This window comes from Siniperca chuatsi, linkage group LG7, assembly GCF_020085105.1.
Source record: "Siniperca chuatsi isolate FFG_IHB_CAS linkage group LG7, ASM2008510v1, whole genome shotgun sequence".
NCBI lineage: Eukaryota > Metazoa > Chordata > Actinopteri > Centrarchiformes > Sinipercidae > Siniperca > Siniperca chuatsi.
This window is the reverse complement of record NC_058048.1, coordinates 18,793,640-18,812,912: the sequence shown is the minus strand read 5'-3', so window position 1 is coordinate 18,812,912 and position 19,273 is coordinate 18,793,640. Positions and strand designations below refer to the sequence as shown.

General features: G+C 41.0%; 1 protein-coding gene across 1 annotated transcript in view; it reads right to left on the bottom strand.

Moving 5' to 3' along the window:
* The window catches only part of ppp1r37 (protein phosphatase 1, regulatory subunit 37), a 46,098-nt gene that overhangs the window by 18,498 nt on the left and 8,327 nt on the right, over positions 1–19,273 (bottom strand). The window contains exons 2-4 of the mRNA XM_044204027.1: positions 8,532–8,629; positions 1,183–1,228; positions 925–1,025 (exon numbers count right to left, since the gene is read on the bottom strand). Coding sequence (XP_044059962.1) covers positions 925–1,025; positions 1,183–1,228; positions 8,532–8,629 — 245 coding nt within the window. The remainder of the gene's footprint in view (positions 1–924; positions 1,026–1,182; positions 1,229–8,531; positions 8,630–19,273) is intronic.

Genomic DNA, 19,273 nt, shown 5'->3' with positions numbered 1-19,273 from the left:
ATAAAACATTTGCAAAACCTATATTGCTTACATGTTTACTTGCTGGCAGTCTTCTTCCTTGCCTTTGTTGATGAATTGCTACACATTTTTTTGAAACGTTAACGCCACCATTTGTCGATCAGTGGAACAGTATAAAACCATCTGCAGTGTGTATCCTGTCATCAGTTTGCAGGCACAGACTCTTAAAGATATTGCTCCGCTGTGCTACTAGTGGTCAAAAACTCCACAAGTTACCTTTAATTCATATTCACTTTCATGGAAGAATAAAATAAAAACTACACACTTAACTGACAGTCTGGAAGTAGCATGGCAGAAGGCCAAATATCCCCAAGTCCATGTGTCTCTGAAGACAGGACTAAAATTATCACACCATCTACAAGTGTGCTGAAAACAGGAGATTTGGGCCTAAATTAATTCTGCAGTTAAAGGGTGAAAGCACTGACACAGCTTTGCCAGACAGGAATAAAATAATGAGCAGTAATTAAAGTGACCCTTCCTACCCTAAAGAAAAGTATCTTGTGTGACTCTGGCTAAAAGTAGAGCTTGTGTCTGCGTGTGACAACGTACTGTACAGTATATTTAGAGCCCTGTGTGACAGGAAGTGGTCAGGGTCTGTGTCCCTCTGCTCCAGACTGCAGTACTGTCTCTATCTGTGCGTGTCTGCAGCCCCAAACGTCCCTAATGGTGTTTACACAAGTGGACATCTGGAGTAATCAGAAAACCGATGACAAACACTCCACATCCTGGCAGTGCAGTAAGAGTGAAAAAGAGGATGAGAGTATTACTCCAGTCAGAAAGCGACAGTGAAAGAGGGTGAACGATGTGAGAAAGAGAGACAGGCATGAATTATGGATGAAAGATGGAAGTAACCGAGAAATGAAGGATGGGAATGAGAGACAGATTTTAAAGGCAGGATCTTCTTACATCTTCATCCAGGTTGGTCTGCTCCAGGTCTATCACTTTAAACTGGACCCTCTTCAAAATCTCTTCCAGAGACTCGCATGCTTTGTAGTCCAGCTTCTCACCTAAAGACATACACCCATGTCTGGTCAATTAACCATTCTGCAGCAGCGCATTATATGTGGTTGCATGAATTAAAGTTGATAAAATTTCTAAAAAAGCATTCCCACAAGTTATATTTAGTGTTGACTATGACTGTCAGGCTGTTGTTTCGGTGCTTACCTTTTAGATCTAAGCATTCATTTCGCTGTGTCAGGTCTTTCAGTTCCTACAGAAACAAAAAGAAGCAGTGTAAGAGTTGAGTTTGTGCATTCCCCAACAGAGGCAAACTTTGCTTTTCACATGTTGAAACTTTCAAATCACATAGGAGGCAATTCAATACATTAGTACTGGATATAAAACACAGATCTTGTGTAAATTTAGGTAAACCTGTGCCTTTGAGTTCTGGTACCATTGGTAAGTTTTGGGAAGTACTGAATGTGAATACTGAGTGGGTCCCAATGATGGCAACTTTGATATTGAACACAGTATTAGATAATGAAGAGCTCTGCCATTCCTGATGCCGTTTTCCAAGTTTGTTGTTCGAGGGCAGAAACTTGTGGCAAGCCATGAGTAACTGTGACCATTCAAGCCTTGCTGGCATTCTTGCTGTGCAAATGGTTTTCCACAGGACAGCACAGCAAGGTATAAGACATAGGTTTTCCTTGGCGACCATTGTAGAGCCTGTTGTCTGCAGCTTTTCATCTAACAGCTCACTGTGGCTGTTTCTACTTGTACTATTCCTCTCCTATGTCCATATCTGTTAAGTGCACCGCCAATGAAGCTCTGCTAACTTTGCACCAAATGCATTGCATTTCCTATAACTGCTTCAAAATAAGAGCATCCCCTTGGTTCGCTAGTGGAAAAACTGAAGCAGCAGCAGGAAATATTTGGTTTGCATCACCAATAACACAGCTCCCATACGGCTTAAAGCATTCGGTAAATTGAAAAATAGGGAGAACACACGTGTTGAGCCATCAGTTTAGCTTTTTTAGATGTGTGGCTGTCCCAGGACATGTGTTCAGGACTTGGTGTAGCTCAGAATCATTAAAGCGGGCTTACCAAGGCCCATGGACATGCAGCTTAATGTGCCTTGACCATTCAAACAGTGAGCTCATTTTACGTGCCACTTGATTCTTTAAACCTGAGCATGTACAGCTGTCTGTGTGTGTTGACCACTTAACCATGCCATCTATCCTGCGATGTAGTCGAACACCACAGCATCACGGATCAAAAGATGGAAAAATATTTAACCTCTTGCCCTGGTAAAACACCCAACCACCCACAGAAACACAAAAACATAGAGTGCTGCCCTCGAAACTATGTACCAGCAAATCCCTCTCTCTAGTTGACGGCCTGGCCCATTCAGCATGAACTCCATAACCTCTGCCCTCGCGCCACACTGCCATCATTTGTGTGTCTGAACATGCCAATGATGGTTTAGTTGTACTGAGGGTTATGGCCTACTGCATGACTCCAAAAACATGATGAAGTTATTTGACAAATGCCACATCTTAAAAGCTGTATTGTCATAATACAAACAGCAGGAAACACTGTGACACTAAATAACTAACTGCAGTAGTTATAAAGATAATTCAACTGCGAAACCAACTGAACCATTCACTTTAGCATAATATGAAAAATCACAAATAAAACATTTCTACACTATTTTCTCAGTGTTTTGTGAAATATGGTTTAATTCAAAAACTCTTGTTCTTCATGTTCTTCAGCATCCAGAGGGTGTTGAATATGTAATCACAAACAGACACACATTTTGGGCAATTTAACAGCAAGACAATCTTCACCTACAATTAACTTGGACACCTGTCAGTGAGAATGACTATCAGTGTAAATACCTCTCTGACAGAGCTGCGAAGACCCAAAATAGTGCATGACGCACAGTGTGGTGGTATGGGTGTGTGTGTTGTGGGTGGACTACATCGAACTACTGATTCTTTCTGATCTTGTTCATTAAATTCTGTGGTGACTCTTGCCATACTGTGCCTCTACGTTATATATTTGCACTGCACAGGGGCAGCCCATATCAAAGTGTGGGCAAGACACTGAACCCCAATTTGCTCCTGAGGGCTGTGCCTTCGGTGTGTGAGTGTGTGAATGATTAGTTAGTTTCTTTGGACTGATGAGCAGTTAGCATCTACCATCAATGTATGAATATGGGTGAATGTGATATGTAGTACAGTGTACAGTGCATTTACTATACAAGTACAGTTCATTTACTATACAAGTACAGTCCATTTCACTGTTGTCATTCGTGTGTTTTACTAGACTTTCTGCCTGAAGTCAATAAAGAAATATGACATCTGGGTGTCATACAGAAAAGGACAGGTGGAGAAAACCTCCACAAAACCTTCTTGTGACCTGCTGTTAATGGACCTTATAGGTAAGTCCAAATTCATCAACTGGATCTTCCAACATGCATGGTCCATAAAAATGGGTCCTTCAGGGGACCTGAAAGACCAAGTTAAAACTTCAACTCCTGCCTAAATGAGATGGTCTGGCCAAAAGCGGATCTTGACCTCTCCAATATGGCGACTGCGCAGATGCATAGAAGCGACATACAGCAGGCTTCCTTTCAGTCATGATGGTGGCAAAAATAACAAAAATGGGGATTTATTCATCTCATATGGTGTCTGTACTGGATCATAACATATCAGGTATGGAATTAATCTGCAGATGCTTCGGTTCAAGTTGAGACCAAACGTTTCTATCGATTCTACATGACCTTTGAATGGCATCCCTAATGAGACTGATAACATGTCTGTGCTTAAATGGCATAATAGAAGTAGGTGTCTGTGCAGCACATAGATGTTTCCAAGTCTTTATTACTTCCAGGTGCTGAGCGGTAGACAGCCTGTTGCAGCAGCTCTCTTGTGACTATTCCTTTTGGACTTTTGTCTTTTACACTTTCTGCATATTCTGAGAATTTAAGTGTGCACCCTGGTGGCGTGCGAGACATTGCATACTAGGGAAACTACTTGTCCCTGAGGGAATTGCGGCAGCAGAAATGTGACACAAGACTACCAAGTGTCCAGGGCTCAAGACTCTTGTAGGATTTATTGCAGAGCAGGCATTCAACATGCAGCTGCTACATAGTGACCCTTATAAACACAAAGACACACAAAACAACTGGCCAGAAATGTACATAACCTGTAGGGCCCCTGGCAAACCGCCACGTGTACAGTGCAGTTGGACTTAATAAAGAAAGCATTTAGAGTGAAAGAGGAAAAAACAGTAAAAGACTGAGCGCCTCTTGCAAACGCCCCTCTCACTGGTCAGCCATTTGGTCTGACTGGCTTGTTCATGTGGCTGGTTACTGCAAGGATGACTAAGCAGAAATGAGAGGGGGCGGTAGTGGACCAAAAGACTACAGAGCTAGGGAGGGATGGAAAGAGGCCAGACATTGCAAACATGAGCAATCACAAAAAAAGCAGTATATAAGGGAGGAAAGGAGGGGAGATGGTGGGACACCTCTGTGATGACCAGAAATCCAAGGTCAGACAACTCCCAGTGGAAATGTACCCAGACTGTAGGAATAAATAAAGCTCACAGCAGCAGCTTAGCACAGAGATGTGCATTTCCACAAGTAGTGGAGTTAACCAAACTCCTTTCTCTCAGCTGACCAGGCGTGTGGGGATTTCTTTACAGATTCTCTCGAATCATAAATGTGTTTCCATCTGGGGCTCTTCATAACTCACACATGGAGACACACACCTGCAGGTACGAATGTGCAAAGCTCCAGTGGAGAGGCCCAGTTAAAGGTTTATGAGTGTGTGCTGCAGTGACTGTGTGACAGAACAAACAGGAGAAAGTGCTAATGTGTCCCTGCTGCAAAGGCTAGCACTGCCAACTCCTCCGTCCTGTCAGTTTGACTAGAGGGGAATTGGTTTGGTGATGGGACAAGAAACAGGCTGTCATATGTTTGAACACACACAGTTTAGTAAGAATCAGTACCTTTATTTACCGAAACAAAAGAGATTCTATGTCTATTAGACAGAGGCTCTCATTTTAACAGGCTATTTCATTTGACACATTCACATGAAACATATTGCTTTATTATGCATTACCATATTACCATCAGTCATTTTAACTCTAGGACAGTATACCAAGGAGTTCAGTCGAGTTTCAGTCTATGCTAAAAACTGACAATTACATGGTCAGTTTTATTGTTTAGAGACAGGACAAACACCACCGTCTCCCTCAGGCCACAAAGAAACAAGAAACCAGAAACCTGCTCCAGCTGCTTCATGAAAATGCTGCAAAAAGGCCTCTGCTATATCTGCTATACATGTACCATCCTCTAGTATCAGGTTTCCAGCATCATTAAGACTGGGTGATAAGTGGACAGTAATTTACATCTGCTTGAGCAAGGGGTCAAAAAGCCTCTTTGTTGTCTCGGCCCATTCATTCATACATCATCTACTTTTTCTGTTCTCTGTAACAAAACCGCGTCTCACATTTAGTAGTAACAACTCCCACCTAAGGAAAAATTTGAACATGTTAACAATCGCAAGCACAGATCAAGCACAGCGTGAACCAATTCACAAGGTCGGCAGAAATATAAAAACAGCCCTGAGGCTTCCCCCACTGGATTTGAAGAACTGCTTATGCAGAGAGATTATGGGACACATGACTGTGCTGGCTAACCCACAAGAGAAGGCAGAAAAGAAAAAAAAAAGACACGAAACACTCGTCTGCCTGTTGGGAGTAACAGGCACTCTTGTTGAATAAGGAAAAAGGCCCACCTCTGCTGGATACCATCATAGCACTTGTCCAGAGGCATGCCATGGTGCACCGTGCCGTGCCCTCAAACCACATAAACAGGCGTTTGAAGTGTTTTCACCACCAAAAGAACAGGTTTAGGATGTAATTCTTGGAACTAAATTTTGTTCAACCTCACGAAAAGGAACCTCCACAATTACAAAGAACTTTTAGGTGGAGCTACCAGGACTTCCTAACTGTTCCCAGCCAGCTTGTCCAGCTCCTGGCTATTATATATGTTGTATAGCCTTGTGATATATGTAGTTATTCATACCCCAGCGGTTTTGAACTTGCATAGCATCTACACTCCCACGCTCTTGTTATGGCCTTGGCTGGCGCCCACCCCACGTGACTAACCCTAATCAGTGTTTTGCACGTATGTAAAGTAGAATGTGTGGTCCCCCGTGTGAGATTGGTCCCAATGCTGAGACGATGCCCATCGTACTTCCTGGTTGCCCAGTCAAGCTCTCCAATCAACCCCTTCCCTTTGTAGTTCGCCTCATTTTTTGTTATTGGTAAACCTAAATTGCTTAAGACTCATCCATGCAATAAATAACTTTTACCACTTTTACTACTTTACCAAAATATTTGGTATTTTATGTTGCTTCCCTTTCCCTGAGAGAGCTGGGTTGTAACATCTCCGGCTCTCATGTGCATTTATCATTGAAGGGTCAACAAGGTTCACTCCCCTGTGTCTCATAGGCATGTTTGGCAGTAGATTCCAAACTCCATCTTTTGGTGACGATAAAACACATTCTTCCACTGACTATTTAAGGGGCGATCACACAGAGATGCGCCGCTAGAAAAAACATTGTTTTCCTACGTGCGCACCTCTCTTGCGCAGTGTTTTTCAAGCGGTTTTTAGACACGCATAAAAGTTAAAATATACTCAACTTTACACACAGTTACACACATACTTTATACTACACAACTTTCTTCCTATTGCTTGAGCAGCCAGGTGAATCTCTCTGATGAGTATAATGCCAGTAAATGGCTAACTGTTGGACAGTGGAGCAGGGGCGCACGCAGCCCCGCTCCACAGGCATATCAGCTGTTTTGGCGTTTTGAAGCGGCTGCGCTTGTAGCGGTGCGTCTCTGTGTGATCGCCCCTTTAGAGAATTATTTTATCAATATTGTAATGTGATAAGACCAAATAAAGATTGTTATATGCCAAGGCTACAACTAACAATCAGATCAATCAATGAAATTTAGATTATCGATTCATTTGCAGATGGTTTGTCTTTACAACGTCAGAAAATGTCCATCAATTTTCTAAAGCCCAAGTTGATGGCTTCAAATTGCTTGTCTTTCTGACCACCAGTCCAAAACCCATATAACATATGATATAAGACATTTGACGAGCTAGAACCAGTGAATTTTTGCAAAAAAAAAAACTGACTTAAATCAATTAATCTATTAACAAAATTGTACAGATTCAACATATCCATTGTGAATGTAGGATTAACAGAGGAATTTATTGACGCTAATGTGCATTGTTTTACAGGAGGTCGCACATCATTACAAAAACCCGGGTTCAACCTTCAGCTTTATCGCATGTTCCAAAAAACACCATTTGCTTGTCTTTTGGGTTGGAAACTGGTGAGGGATCATGTCCTTGTGACTGCACTTGCGGTTTGTTGGGGTATCTGCAGGGGGACCTGCAGGGTTAGCACAAACGTTTGAGCACATTATGCTCTCCTGATAAAGCTTTTGCCATCAAAAAGCAGCCGCTGGCAGCTTCATGACAGCAGTGTTTGCCGTGACAAGGACTGCGGTACAGGGGAATTCACCACATCAAATTCCGGTGAAAAAGGGGTAAAAAGCAAGAGCTAAGTAGGCTGGGGTTGTGATGGCTTTCCACTCTGCCAAGAGATTTAAGAGGGGATTATGACGTTCCACTAGAGGTGGCAAATAACATAATTTCAAGTAGAAATGGCACTTCTCATTCATCACCTTTTCTCTGACATTGTTTTTATCACTTCAATGAAAATTCTAGAGCCAAAACTATGCAAGAGAGAAAAAAAGACAAAAATCTAGAGAGACTACACGCAAATAAAGAACTTAACTAAGAGTGCATTCATGCTCCATCAGCTAAATTTGATAATGTATCTTTTCCTCTCTGTTTTGGCCCCAAGTCCACACTATAAGTCTGTGTTTTACACACCCAAACATTTTGCTTTTTGAACATGGTCTCCAGAGCGGATAAATCTGAAAACACAGGCTGGATGTTTTAACTTGGAAGGGGAAAACTGAATTTTAGGAGAACAATGACATGCAGTTGCCAGTTTATTAGGTACACCTAGCTAAAATTAATGCAATCTAATACAATAATCCTGCAATAAATCCTCCCTTCATGAAGGTTATGATGCCATTGATAATTTTGGAGACTGCAGTTTGTGCTGCTGTTAAACTGTATTGCATTATACTGACAGGTGTTTCTGTTATTTAGCATCATTGGGGGAAAAAATGGGGTGAGCAAAATAATAGAAACACCTGTCAGCATAATGCAATACAATTCAACAGCAGCCTCCAAATGACCATGAAGGTCAGTCAACACCTCTCTAAAACAGTTTCAACAAAAAGGTAGGATTTATTGCAGGACTGTTGTATTAGACTGCATTAGGTTTAGCTAGGTGTACCTGATAAACTGGCAACTGAGTGTATGTCGTCAGTATTAGGCCAGCTGCAACACTGTGTGTGAGTGTCTGTGTGATATGTCTGTTCATCTGTGTTTGTCTTAAGTTGAACCTCACCTGTATCTGTTTGAGCACTTTGGGTATGGGTTTACAGTTGAGTTTCTGACAGGCCTGTTTGTAGGAAGAGATGATCTCCTCCACCGTCACATTCTGAGCTGAAAAACACAGAAAATTAAAAAGGATCAGAAATGCTTTTATTGCTTCGTTTCTTTGAGCACATCTGTCACTCTCTAGGAAGTAAACACACAAGCCTACACACACACACACACACACACAAAATAATCAGACTGGGTGAAAAAATTACACCAACTATGACCCGATCATGCCCCCACATCCTTTAATACGGTCTGATATCTGTTGATGATTTTTATTTATTATATTTGTATTTATTTTTCTTTCTACATAATACAGCTGCACAGCGCACACTTACATGCATCAAAGCTAGTAATTCAATTATTAACTATGTATGACAGCTTTCTTTTGATAGTTTCCAAGGAAGGTTGGGACAGGACTTACACAGCCTTTCTTCATCCCCAGCAACACTGAAGTTCAAATACACCACAGTTGCAATATGACCCTGAAATACATGCTAAATGTTTTTAATCTAAAGTGGCTCTGCTCACATCGCTTGCTGGCGTACTTGTCATATCATTAGGTTAACTGATGCTTATTTATTTTGCGTGCTCTGCAGCTCACCTGGCAATTTACTAACAGCCACAATTTGCAAAGAAAACAAAGCATCTGAATCTTTAGCCAGATCTGCCCTTTAGCCAGATCTGCCCTGATGATCCTGCATATCAGCCAAGGATATCCCTACATGATTCTTGCAAATGATCAACATATTGATGTCCACACTTATCTCTTTGTATATGACCCGTTTGTGTGTCTGCCTTGAGGAGCACTTTCTTGACAGAGAGGATCAGAAATTGTAACCCCTTTAAGGGCTCCCCTACTTAAGTCAGAAAAAAGGAGGTATTGTTCTTTGTGGTGTGTGCTGGTCAGCCGCCGCTGCCATCCCAGACTGTGGCCGGGGGCTAACTCCAGTCAGATGACTGGACAACATTCAAACCCACTGTTCTGGCTGAGAGACTGCTGAGAGATGAAGAGAGGCACTCGGGCAAAGAAAGAGAAATAATGAGAGAAACTAAGAAAAAAGATAAATAGTGCATGTGTGCAGACATGATGATTTGCATTCGACCAGCCAGATTTGCATTTGACTTATTTTAGACTTTGTGTACAGGTAGTGTATACAGACAGATAAATACATTCAGAGTAAGCAGTGCATGCTGAGACAGACAGAAACTGTACCTATGCTCCTACTGTACAAACAGTACTGTACTAACACATGGGGCTGGTATGTGTGCGTGTGTGTGAATCTAACTTTGTGCTGCAGTCAGCATTTTGTTTTCTCTAGCCAAGGTGAGAATTTGTCCGCTTCACTTTTCAGTCGCCTCCATCTCTTCTCCCCTTTGTCTCCCACAGTGTCCCCCCATCAGTTTAACTCCCATTCTCAAGTTCATCGCCCACCCAGCTATAAAAGGTAGTGACAGAACAGACTGGACTAACCAGCATTACTAAAATGTAAAAATAATAATAAATCCTTTGTCTTTTTATACAAATAGTTTCAGTATTGCCCTGGAAGTGAACAACATGTACTACACAGATTTTGAGATGGTAAAGTATTTCTGATTCTGATTCATGTGTTTACCTGCTAATAGTGACGAGGTATAGGACGTTACTGGTCTGGAGTGTAGCCGCTCCAGCAGCATGTAGATTTGGATGGTTGAATTTGTATGTCTATATGTTTGTACAAGCACAGGTCACAATGAATAACCTGCCGGTGGGACAAAAGAGTCTGTTCAAAACCTGCATGAGCAGCCATGCATGTCTGACCAACTGTGTTATTCACTGTCTCAATGAAATGTACAAACGTCAAACCATGGCTGAAAATACTACAAGAGACTGCGGGGAGCCTGAGGTAATGGTGTGTGTGTGAGAGACTAAATGAAAAAGTGAGTGAGTGCCACATGAATACAATGAGAACGGCCAAAACACATCTTTCACTTGTTTTGAGACCCAAACAGCCACTCAAACGGAAACCAGTCGATTTTGCAGCAGGTCCTGGTACATACTGAATGTGCACATACATATAAACTCACACTACTAAAAGGTTAGATGAGGATATGCTTAGACATGTTAAAGAACAGAAAAGAAGAAGCAAAATTTCACTTTATGAGAGATTAAAAATGCTTGTTGGTGAGGTAGAGACAATTTGCTGCTGGCTATGATAGTATAACAATGGCAAGTTATTCATTTTTAAACTGAAATATTTAACAATTTGTTTAAAATTGTTTCTATTCTTTTTGGGGACCCCCCCCCCCTCAAATAAAAATGCTCAGTTCCCTATGTAATGCATAGTTTGTTATTACATGACTATTTTGGTACAAATATTAACCCACCAGTGTGGCAGTTAATCTTCCGAGATTTACTCGCCAAACGGAAAATCTACCCGCATTTGGCGGGTGTTAATTTCGGACCCTAGAACACGGCCAATTTTATTTGTTGACCACATCACCAAGCCAGTGGTTTTGCTACCGGGAATCGAACCCTGGATCTTTGTGGATCACTCCTATCCAACCCATGTGCCCTTAACAAATTTCTAAACACTAATTACTGCTGCAATGTAGCCAGCAACCACTTGCAGCATAGCACTGCTGTTAAAAACAGAACAGAGTCCATGTTTGTACGAGGACAGTCTTTCATTACCTTCAAGTCTTCACATCAGTCACACCAACAGTCCATGCAAACCCACATACTCCTGCTAGGTCTGTGTAAGATTGGTTCTTTACATCAATTACATTACATGTTCTTACTTTTAATTAGAATTAATTAATTAATTAGACTAAAAAAGAAATGAAGACAGAGACATTTTAGCTTTGTGTTGAAAAGTAGGCACATTAGGGTCGAGGCCTGTACAGATACTTTGGTCAAGCAAAGCGGTGGCATTTTTAACATTTTTAAATAAGTTTCCCTGTTTTGCCAAAATTGTGATGGGTTTCTTTTGGAGAGGATATATAACTTTTTCTTAAAGTTCTGCATTTCTTTTTATACGGCATCCATGTTGTAAGGTCCTTTAATCAAAAATGCATGTTAATAACTTGCTGTGGTGGTTTCAAGGTGAGGCTCTCCAACATTCATGCCAGCTTCAGCTTCCAGGGTTTTGTCGGTAGCTAATGCAGTTATTATATCCTGAAAATCTGTTGTAATTTAGTGCCACTCAATTAATTTGAATTTACATTTGTGCTTTATCTACAAAAAATATTCTGAACACATAACTGTGGTTTTAACCTAAATGCCTCTGCTACCAGTGTGTGAGAGTCTTGTAAATTTGTACAGTGTGAGTTCCAGTGAACACGGTGTCCTTGGAAAAGTGTTATTGTGTAGAGTCGCTATGGAGCAAGCGTGTGTGTAAACACTTCCTGAGGGAAAGGTGGGGTTTGGGGGTGGAAGTAGGGAGGGTCCCATGCTTACTACACAGTATTTTCACACATAGCTAATTAATTAGAGAAAGAGAAGGGGAGGTGAGTGAGACTGGAACTGCATTAAAAAAAGGAACATCGTTCTATTTGTTTTAATGAAAAATAATATATCATTACTGTACTCAAATGCAAAGAGAGCAGTGTAAGGAAGCTTAGCTTGAACACCTCAACAAAAAATAAATTATTAATATGTGTAGGAAATGTAAAGTAGGAAATGGTGATATAGACACAAAGAAAAAAAGGTAACCAGTAAGAGAGCTACTCAGGACTAAAATGCTTGGTGTTAAATAGAGGTCAGATATGTGAGCTTCAGCCCTGCAGGATCATTAAGAGCTGAGTTACAGCTGCTGACTGTATTTCTGCTTGCTGTGTCTTTGTTTTATTGCACTCCCTTCAGTGCTGCTGGTACATGTACGGAGGGAGTGGCGCTGAGGAGGTACGCAGAAGGGGGAGAGAGGGAGGGGAAACGACTACACCAAACCACATCTTTGAAAACCATGTTAAGAGGAAAAAAGAGAGGTGATGATATGCACAGTCAAAAAAAGGGCAAAATCACACTGTGCAAAAACAAAAATCATTAATCCACATCTTCCTCTGAAAAGACATTTAGCTACCAAGATGAACCACTGCTCACTGAATACATCGCTGCCAACCAGTTTAGGAGGGTCTGAATACAGTGTCACACACTAAAACGCACACCCATGCCAAGAGAAGTCAGGCAGCCCAGGGTGGTTCAGAGTTCAATTCCTCACACTTTCCAAGCTCAACAACTTTTCAAATATTATTTCATAAATCCAAGTTAAGCAGTCAGGCACACAATTTCCTTTGTTGCACTGCACCATCCTAAATTTACCCATACCATCCCTTTGATAGACAAAACCTGCTTTTCATGTTGTACTGAAGAAAGGAAGCATAAAGGGAAGGGCAGCTGCTTTTAAAAACACCTTTGATTAAGATTTGAGGCGTGTAAGTGACAGGAGAGGAGAAAGAGACCAAAGAGAGTCCATCTCTGCGTTGACTCAGTGAATCTGCTAAATGACACAAACAGGCAGCACACCCCGTTTCTCCTTGTTATTGTTGTTGGCCACCATCCACTGTGCAACAACACTAAATCACTTGCTGCTGCCATCGCTGAGCTTGTAAGCGAAAAAAAAAAAAAAAAGCAGGCCGCTGCTACAACAGCATCTAGCTTGCTGACTCAGATCAACAGAGGTAAATTGAGCACTGTGGACTTTATGGTTAAGAATGATGATGAGCTACGCTTTTGACCACTATCTTGCTGGTGCAGATTTAGCCTTTAGTGGAGCAAACATTTTGAACAATGTTATCAACAGCGGGCTGCATTATAGTCACCTAACTAACATGTCAAAATAATACTGTCCTGAAATGATTCAAAAATGCTGTTTATGTGCAAACAAGTGAATTAAACTGATCAATATCATACGAAAACTCTTGCTCTCTAAAGTGTTTTCATAATTTCTAACCCTCACACACTTCCCCTCATGATTTAAATGGAGTTGAAGGTAGTCAAAAGGAAATCAATGCAATAAAATCTACTGTAGGTGGTCCTGTCACGACAGGAGATCTGGAAATGAGGTATAATCTAGTTTGTTGGGGTATGCATCATGAATATAACAAATATATAAGGAAAACAGATTTACCTTTACTAAGTTCTTCAATAAACTCTGTCTGTTTCCAGTCTATCCTAACAAATAATGGCTCTGTTGCATCTGTGCTACAGTACACAGCCAGTTGGATTGGTATCTTGGGGCGAGGAAAAACAGCAGGCAACATGGGAGGTATACCTGCCATAAATTATGAATCAATTACTTAATCTGAGCAACCGGCAAGTACAGGCACATACAATGACTAGTAATGACTTGAGAAGAGAGAGCTGTATTTACAGTAGACTATGTCAAAGATTTCTAAAGAATGTCTTTTTTGTTTTGTTTTTACAGTAAGGCATTGAATGTGAGCAGATGTTCAGTCAGCTAAACCTGCTACTCCACACTTTAATTGGACTGGAGCAATAAAGTACAAGGTGAGGTCAAGGTTAACACGTCATTTTACTTTAACAATTGCAGGCAGGCATCAGAGCAGTAACTACAAACGACATTTGCCTGAACTACTAATAGACACAAGTCCTATCCCATTTCTGTGATTCTTTTGTTTACCAAATGATTTGTTTTCATGAAACAAATTCACATATACTTGACGAATGTAAAAGACAATTAAAACAACTGTGAACTGATTTCATTAAGCTGTTTATTTTCAACTACTTTCAATAACACTACCTACTTAAATGCTATTATTATTATTATTATTATATTATTATTTTTGATTGATCATTTAACGTTACCTAACAAGCCTCTTGCCATATAAGTACAAGACTTCTCCTTTGTAGCTGCACAACATCATAACACTGTTGCAGTCAAAGCCTCTACCACCGCCCACAAAAGGTCAGAACAGATCGACCCACAGAGTGCCCACAGTGTGAGCGTGGGCTTTAGTACCAGACCCAGTTTGTGCTAGTCTTACTGGGACAGAGGAGTGGACTCGCGTATGAATGCTCGCTAAACTGTTGCCATCACCATAAAAAGGCTGAATGAGATGTGGATCACTTTTTCAGAAAGGCTACATTTGGAGGTAGGGTAAGAAGCCATTCATTGCATAATAAAGCAGCATAAACAGGCTACCAAAAATAAAATATTGCATGTATAGGTAGCACACAAGTTGTGGCATTTCCTAGTGTGTGTATAACCTGGCCAGTTTCTGCAAAAAGCAGCATGACTATCGGATTACAGATGAGAAACATCTAAAAAGAAACATGTAACGGCTCTAACTATTTTCTTATGAAGTCTTTGAAAGCACTTGATGCTGAAGCCAAACCTTTAGGTCCTGTAAAAACATGTGATTCTTAGCTTCCAAGGTGCTGAAAAAGAGCTAGCGCCTCACCTACTCAGAAGCTGCTGTCATATGGAGATGCTGAATAAATGTAGACAACCATCATCTTAGCACAAAATCATCCAATGCCAGCTCTTGCTATACATTTGTAGAACAAATGATCATTTCAGAGATGCTGTTTACTGCACAGAATCAAGGATAAGTAGAGAGTAAGGTTAACTGCATTGTCAAGAAGACTTTCAAGTGAAGTCTGACCCAATTTCTGTATGTCAAAGTCTGTTTATCCTCCCCGGCCTTGCCATCTTTGTACCTTCATCACTCACTCTTATTCTTAGCTGACATGAAAACAAAGTGCACAGTCTACAGGTGTGCTTTCTCCCCTCACTCCAATAATGAGGAAGAAACAAGCAAAGACACGTGTTTGCATGTGTGCAGAGGAAGACGCAACACTATTTGCAGGGACAGACAGACAGACGACAGAGACTTGGCACAAAGAGAAGATTCCATTGAAAATGTACGACGTGCATAATGTCTTAAATTTGTTTGACTGGTTTGCACACTCTGGTTTCACTAGAAAAAAACGAGACAGCATACTCTGTATGTGGAGAGCTTAAGAAAAACTTTGGCAGTGACTGGGAATGTGATGAACACTGTATCAGCTTCAGTCAAGCTACTGCAGATAAACACCTGACCTGCTGTTTGCACACATCTGGAGCTGCAGGGACAGCAGGGGCTTCAGCACAGAATAATGTTAAGTTACATAACAACAAACTAAGAGAGAGGACTGTGGTTGGAAAAGGTAGTCAGCCTGTTGACTGACCTAGTTTATACTTGGACAAATTGTTATGTAGCAGCTAATACTACCCTACAACAACTGACAACCAATCCTCTGGAAGGATTAGCACACTGACAGGAGGGAAATACTTAAATGATAGGAAGCCACCTTGAATTGCTCATTCAAACATAATTTATCAGGTTAGAATGTCTTTAATGAAAGGCAAAGACAGAGAAACCAGTGTTGACAGGTTACATACTTCAAGAGGAAATTATTCCCAGCCAGCAGCTGAAAAAAGGTGCTCCAATAGAGAAGATTGGACACAGAGCACTCCGCAAGATGTGGAGGCCAGGTGACCAACTGTGTTTCAGCTGATGGCCAACAACTTCAGCAGTCTTCCAGTGATTGGGCAACATATTGACTGATATGAAGGGTGGTTTGGAGTTTAGGTATTGTACCACTTGCATATTGTTGCTGTCAGATGAAAATCTTGCATATATAAAATGTCAAGTTATGCTTATTTATTAGTTTGACATTCATTATCAGCTCAATTCATCTTCTACAGGGTTTCAAAAAGGTTTCATAAGGCCAAGAATTGAGAAAATTCAAACCATGTAGCCCTTCAACTATGGGCTGAACATGGGCTGATGAGCTGAACATCTTCTATGCACGCTTTGAGAGCAACTCCCTGGCTGAGGAGGTACAAAAGGCCCAGGACCCCTGCCCATCTACAGAGAGGAGGTCAGAGCCCTGACAGCTTGGTGCCAGGACAACAACCTCCATCTTAACGTCAACAAAACAAAGGAGCAGTTTGCGGCCTACAGGAAGCGACAGAGGGAAGAACACGGCCCCTTCTCCATCAGTGGGACTACAGAGTCAGCAGCTTCAGGTTCCTCTGTGTTCACATCAGCAAGGACCTGACCTGGACTCACCACACCAATTAAAATATTCTGTTTTATATATATTATATTTCCCCCCCCTATATTTTAACTTTTGCACTATTTGTCTTGTCTTAGATTTTTCTCATTTACTTGTGTGATTTTCTTTTGTATATTTTTGTATGAGCCTTAGAACAAGAATTTTATTTTAAATGACTGCTTCATTGTGCATGTGACAAAAACTGAACTTAACTTAATAAAGAGCTTAACTAAGAGTGCATTCATACTCCATCAGCTAAATTTTCCTCTCTGTTTTGGCCCCAAGTCCACACTATAAGTGTGTTTTACACACCCAAAAATGGTGATTTTTGAACATGGTCTCCTGAGTGGATAAATCTGAAAACACAGGCTGGGTGTTTTAGCTTGGAAGGGGAAAACTGAATTTAGGAGAACAATGACATCAGTTACCAGTTTATTAGGTACACCTAGCTAAAACTAATGCAGTCTAATACAACAGTCCTGCAATAAATCCTCCCTTCATGAAGGCTATGATGTTCAGTTTTTGTTGAATCAACTTTCTAATCATTTTGGAGGTTTGTGGTGCTGTTTAACTGTATTATACAGATGTCTCTTGTTATTTAGCCTACCCTCACTGATATAACTGAGAAGGACAAAAAAATAGAAACACGTCGGTATAACCCAATACAATTTAACACAGCACCAAAGACAGCAGTTGAGCAGTATTTAAACTCAGTACAGGTGATCACAGAGAGCAGGAGGAAGCAGAGGGGATGTATTTCACTGTGGATGGGCATCTACCTGAAAACACTGGCATGGACGCATGTCATTTTCACACATAAACAGCAATTTGAAATTTAGCTGGCTTAGTGTGGACATAGTCTAAAGCAAAAGCATGAAAATCACTAATATTTTGAAGTGACAGAGTTTTCACATGACAAAAGCAATGTATGAAATAACATGTCAAGCCTTCGGGCAAATGTCCAGAGATAGATGTGAGCGTGTTGGAGGTGGAACACATAAGTGTTGCCAGCTCCTACTTAACACGAAAGTGCCAGTGTTCAAAATAGCCCCCCTCTCCCAGTCTCCAGTCCCGTTCCCTGCCATTTCACACTGCTGTGCTGTGGATGGTGACAGCAGCGTCATTCACACATGACAGCTGGCTGCCTTGCTGGTCAGAGGTGGGGCAGAAAGGCAGGGACTGTGCCGCTGCTGCTGTGTGCTTCTACCAGTCAGGATGACAGGACGGCAGCAGTTAGTAAACACTGGGAGAAAAGTTTTAAAAGGGAGCTGTCTTCTGCTTAAAAACAGATGAGCCCAAAGGTTTAAACTACAACCTAAACCTATTTACATAACCTAAATCATACTGTACCAGCACAGATCTGCACAAGGGCAGTGGGTCAAAAGTAAACAAAGTAAATTTGATGGCTTCTAATGATGTGGCTTAAGTAGCTGTGTGCAGATCAATAATTAACAGAGAGCACTCGGGGGACTGAGGCAGAATCTGACAAAATTACACATGCAACCCCCAGGCTTCCTACAAAACACACACATCCCACACACCAGTCCTCAACTGGCCTTCACGTCATTGCACTCACACAACATAGGACATCCAGCATTTTAGGTCTGTTTGCATATTACTGCAGACACAGCAACTACAGGTGGACAGTATATATTATCACAACATGTCCATGTTGACTTCATGCCTTTTGCGGTGTAAGACATAACTGTGCATCAACAGTAGCCTCTCTCTTGGTATGATGAAATATGATGGTTAAAAAAAACAAAAAACAAAAAAACAGAGCAGCCATTTTAAACCAGTCCTGCGTCTTAGAGAGAGAAAGCTGTCTCTATATTTAAATGAGGGGGCACTTTGTGCGATGTGTCACTTCCAGCCTCCTCAAGAGTGATAAGAGAGCAACGAATTCCTGTTTGAGGAGGACAGACATGCTGAGACTGGCTGAGACTGGTATGTTCTATGTCTATTCTGCCATTTACTATCAATCCCCACTTTTTTTGCTAAAAAATGACCATGTTTTAGGGCTACAGTGCAGACAGACACAAGGTTAAAGTACAGGGTTTATCACAAAACAAACACCGACAGACAATTGTTTCTCATATTTGTGAGACAAACAAAGGCGCATGTGTAGCATAGACAGGCAGAAATGCATAACAGATGAATGTTCAAACTAGAGCTAGCCCAGAGGGCTGATATTATCAGCAGGTATCTCAGACATCTTGGCATCAGCATCTATTGTTGAATGGAAAATAAATATCCCAACACAGAGAAACTGCAATGTGGAAGCAGTGTCATCATTATATAGTTCATCTTGCATACGCCAATGTTTACAATACTTTGCAACACCTGAGTAGCTCTTTGACAGCTGAGCAGATATGCTGGTGCCCAGTCTATTGATAATTAGGGATGTACCAATCAAGTTTTACTTGGTTTGAATACCAAGTTCTGATCAAGTATTTATACTGTCATAGATAAGACTGCACACTTACGTACACACTTTAAGGATATTAAAGTTAGTAAATCAAACTGAATTTAGGTATGCTCAGGGCTCCAGACTAACTTTTTCATCTAGTTTCATCTAGTATTGAAAATTTTAGGAGCACCACTTAAATCGACATGCAACACAACACAATTCATATTTTTTCCATCTAACTGTATTACTGATA